Source organism: Melanotaenia boesemani, chromosome 1 (genome assembly GCF_017639745.1).
Source record: "Melanotaenia boesemani isolate fMelBoe1 chromosome 1, fMelBoe1.pri, whole genome shotgun sequence".
NCBI classification, from domain to species: Eukaryota; Metazoa; Chordata; class Actinopteri; order Atheriniformes; family Melanotaeniidae; genus Melanotaenia; species Melanotaenia boesemani.
Window position 1 is genome coordinate 31010156 of NC_055682.1, and position 4637 is coordinate 31014792.

General features: G+C 41.1%; 1 protein-coding gene across 2 annotated transcripts; it reads left to right on the forward strand.

Annotated features, from left to right (window-relative positions):
• Positions 1-495: 495 nt before the first annotated feature.
• irx3a (iroquois homeobox 3a) lies at positions 496-3866 on the forward strand. 2 transcript variants are annotated; one of them, XM_041971859.1, is made up of 3 exons: positions 496-945; positions 1511-2543; positions 3524-3866. In XM_041971859.1, the coding sequence occupies exons 1-3, from the start codon at positions 727-729 to the stop codon at positions 3538-3540; spliced, it is 1269 nt and encodes a 422-aa protein (XP_041827793.1). In that variant the 5' UTR covers positions 496-726; the 3' UTR covers positions 3541-3866. The 2 variants fall into 2 exon arrangements, with proteins under 2 accessions (XP_041827793.1, XP_041827017.1); XM_041971083.1 differs by lacking the exon at positions 3524-3866 and having other exon boundaries at positions 1511-2881.
• Positions 3867-4637: the final 771 nt, after the last annotated feature.

Below are 4637 nucleotides of genomic sequence, written 5' to 3' on the forward strand. Positions count from 1 at the left end.
AAATCAAGGCTAAATATGTATCCGTGCAAACTTTTATATAAAAAAGAGGAGAAAGTGCTTGTAATTTTTTTATTTTAACTAATAACACTGAGCTGGATTTCGAGTTTATACAAAGGAAACTTTTAAATGAAAAAATAAAAGGAAAAAATCGATTAGTAAAATGACATATTTATTTATTTACTTTTGAGAATTTACATTGAAATTGTGGTGGGACAGACGCGAACAAACACCAAAACGAAATAGACTGGCGAGCCATAAAATGAGATTTGAAACTCCATTCAAATAAGAGCTCGCGACGTCAGTGCACTTATCCGAGAGAGAAAAAAGTAGAGAAGAAAGGGGAGGGAGGGAGGGAGAGGGGGAGAGAGAGAGAGCTCCGTTTGGTGTGTGGTTTGTACGAGAGGGGTGAGATTTGAGAAATAGGAGGGGCTTCTAAACGACTAGAAATGTCAATCTGAGCAAGGGAGTCCCAATAATCTAAAGCAATCTGTAAGGACCTGACCTTAGTCCATCCAGATCAATAGGGAAGTGAGGGTGGAAAGAAGAAGAAGAGGAAGAAATAAGGGGCGCAACCGGATCGTTTACACTGGCTGTTCCTGAGGAAATATAGACTTCCCGTGCTTGCACCTTTTGTTGCTCACATGCTCACACTGTAAAAGTGGATATCGAGGCAATTCCATTGCTTTGTGTGACTACCGCAGACTTTTCCCCCTTTTTCCTACCAACATGTCTTTCCCTCAGCTGGGATATCAGTACATCCGACCGATATACCCGCCGGAGCGCCAGGGGATCGCCAGCAATGCCCGAGCCGGGACAGAGCTCAGTCCGTCCGGCGCACTTTCCAACGTCCTCTCCACTATGTATGGATCTCCTTTCGCAGCAGCAGCGCAGGGCTATGGAGCCTTTCTACCTTATTCAAACGATATATCTATTTTCAATCAGCTGGTGAGTCTCTCTTTCCTTTCTCTCCCAAGTTTTTCTTTTCTTTTCTTTTTAACTTTAGCGCAGAAATATACTGCACATGCCTTTAGAGGAACTTTTGTTGGCACATTTTGAACTTAAACTCAGAGCGCCCAGTGAACTTTGAAGTCGAAACGTCTATGAAATTTAGTTAAAAGTAGTTAAAAAGTAACGCATTAACACAGTGTTTATTCTCACCTATTCTCAACATACAATACGCTGAAACTGATAGCAGCGAGTTAATAGAATTATACAATTTGCTGTGGGTTTATAGCTATTTATAAACGCAGAGTGAGCAAAAATATTGGGTTGTCCACCTAAATGATTACTTCAGCTAATTAAAATGTGAAACATTTAGTTCATTCAGCTGTGGCGTTTGAAGATGATTATAAAGCAGATTTTACTTCTATTATAACCCCACTGAGGTTTTATTACTGAAAATCAACATGAGGCGTGATTTTGTTCTCCTCCAAGAACTCAAAACAAAGTCTGTTATGATTTTGGGTTGTTATCTATCAAGTCTCATCAATCCTCTTGACTGTCTTTATAGGGTGCTCAGTATGAACTGAAGGACAGTCCCGGTGTCCAGCATCCCGGCTTTGCCCACCATCACCCTGCTTTTTATCCATACGGCCAATATCAATTCGGTGACCCGTCCAGACCCAAAAACGCCACCAGGGAGAGCACCAGCACCCTGAAGGCCTGGCTCAGCGAGCATCGTAAGAACCCCTACCCAACAAAGGGCGAGAAGATAATGTTGGCCATTATCACCAAAATGACCCTAACCCAGGTGTCCACATGGTTCGCCAATGCCAGGAGGCGGCTAAAGAAGGAGAACAAGATGACATGGGCCCCACGGAACCGCACCGATGAAGAGGGAAATGTTTACACCAGTGATCACGAGGGGGAGGAAGGGGATAAGAGGGAGGACGAGGAGGAGATCGACTTGGAGAACATCGACACGGAAAATATTGAGAACAAGGACGACTTGGACGACCAGGACGACCTGCATTCAGATCTTAAACTAGACGGAAGGAGTGACTCTGAAATTTCTGACGGCTATGAGGATTTACAAGGGCCAGATCAGAGGTTTCTAAAGGCTGTGAGGAAAGAGGGCAAAGACACGCAGAGAGGAGGGGAGCACTTCCACAGCCACCACCTCCACTCTTCTTTGGACATCAAAGCGGCCCAACCGAATGGAGAACCGCTCAAACTGAACCCGGTGTCTGTTAGCTCGCCCCCCTCAGAGAACAACCCTGCCCCAGTCCAGAAGCCAAAGATCTGGTCTTTGGCAGAGACAGCCACGGCCCCTGACAATCCGCGCAAATCGCCGCAAATGAACGGCAGCAACTCGGCAGGAACAGCCGCTCAGACCATCATTGCCCCTCACAGACTCCTCTCTTCCTGTCCCGTTGGGAAAATCCAGAACTGGACGAACCGGGCATTTTCGGCTCACCAGTTGGCTTTACTGAACTCTAATCATTATCTGGGACTGGCGAACCAGGCCACAGCCACCGGTCTGGCCCTCTACAGCAGCAGACAAACGGAGGACAAGAGTCATAGTTCAGAGACTCCAGTCACAGGTACATGTCCCCGACACTGAGACGCGCATGTATAAATAACTGCAAAAACAAAGACTTGCCCGTCATTCATTTCTGTTATTTTAGACCCCTTTTTACCTTCTTTGCCTCATGATGTTTTTCTTTTTTTTATTTTTTTATTTTAAGGCCACATAGTGTTACAATGTTAACAGGAGACGGTGTGTGTGTGTGTGTGTGTGTGTGTGTGTGTGTGTGTGTGTGTGTGTGTGTGTGTGTGTGTGTGTGACAAAGTGAGACTGTTTTAAGAATGTCAATGAGCATTGTACAAAGAAAATAAAATACTAATAATAAAAAAGAAAAAAAAGGAAAAAAGACATTTTTTAAAAAAAAGTTGAATTTGGTATAAAAAAAAACGAAAAAAAAGAAAGAAAAAAAGCTGTCCTAATTTTATGTCCCTTCCTTATTCTATCTGTTCCATTTGTTCACACATTTGTATTTAATGCTCTCCATGAAACCTTCAGCTAGTTTTAACTTTCAATTCTCTGAAACCCACAATGGGCCATGACAACAGGAACTTCAATTAGCGCATTTTAATTTTCTTTAGTGCAGTTTCAGAAAGATCTAGTGCCTTGGATGCAAAGAAAAAAAGAAAAAAGGAAAACAGCTTTCCAGCCAGTTCAAAGACAAAGCTTGTCAGTTAATGACATTTGGGAATTTTTTTATTTTGATGCCGTATCATTTTTCTTTTTTAAAATTCCACATTTACTGAAATTAGCTTTGATTATAAGATTTCTTTTATTATTATTTTGTTTTATCTAAGTGTGCGCGCTTGTGTTATTTCGTCGAGGCCTGTGTTGCACTCACTTGTTTGGTCATGCAAATGAGCTCAATGCAAATTCACTTTAGGCTCGTTTTTAAAGGCAATTGTCACTTTCATATTACTTTGTGTTTTAGCTCTTCGCGAAGCTATTATTAGTGTTTTTCACACTTTTTTTTTTTTACCCCTGTGTGTTTAATTTCAGGCCTCAGAACTAACTAGAAGCAGCGATGGTTGTCTCGGCTCTCCCCCCCTCATTCTCTTTTTTCCTCCTTTTAATTTCAAGTCTAATATGGAATGTAAAATAAAAATGATACACCTCTGTATAGCCTACTTACATTGTAAGCATGTCCTGTGTAAAACTGCTAATGTAATAATGTATGAACCTGTAGTCTGTGAGGTTTTTTTTTTCTCTCTCTCTCTTTATTTTTTTGGTAAGTTCTGTGAGGATTTGATGTTAAAATGTTTTGTATATAAAGTTAAGAATATGTACATACTTGTGAACCAAATTGTACAAGAAAGTTTATATTTTGGCTAATAAATGAACTGCTGCAACTTAAAAAAAATGCTGTTTTCTGGACAAAGTATTTTGACAGCTGCTTTTGATGGCTGATATTGTGGACTGCAGCTTGAAGTGCACAGTTTTAGTTTTTATGTGCGTGTGTTTGTGTGCGTGTGTTAGTGGACAGCCTGGGGCACAGACTTCATCCTCCGTGGCAGTGATAAGTAAATATTCGAGAGGGATTTATAACACTTTTATAGTAGGGGGACTTAAGGCTAATTAGCCAGTGCTGCGGCATACATTTGGATATTAATGTTGTGGGATTATCCCTATAGAGGCGTAGCGGTTGCATTAAAACGAATAATTCTTTCATTAATTTTCGTCAAAAAGTAAGCTTTAAAAGGAGACTTTAGGTAATGAATGGCTGATAGAGCATCGTTGGGGACTTGGTGGGAATGCTTCAGATGATCCTAAAGATGGATTTTGGCTTTGCAGCGCAACTCTCAGCTCTCATCTTGCTCAATTTGTAATGCTTCTGCTCTTCACATACATCATACATTTTCCTCAACAAACGCAGCTCTATGATATAATTGTAATATATGGTGGCTGTATAACTAATAATAACATCATTTATTTTGTTTGCCCGTGATGTGATCATTTGCATGCGTGAGCCCTTATCAGAGGAAGTTTATGTAAACTTAGTGTTGGAGCTCCCTCTACAGTCACACGCGGTTGGACATGCTCTGGTGCACAGACACACATTTTTCTGTTCTTTTATTCTTTGCCACCTTTGGCTCATTTTTTATTCATTTGATGA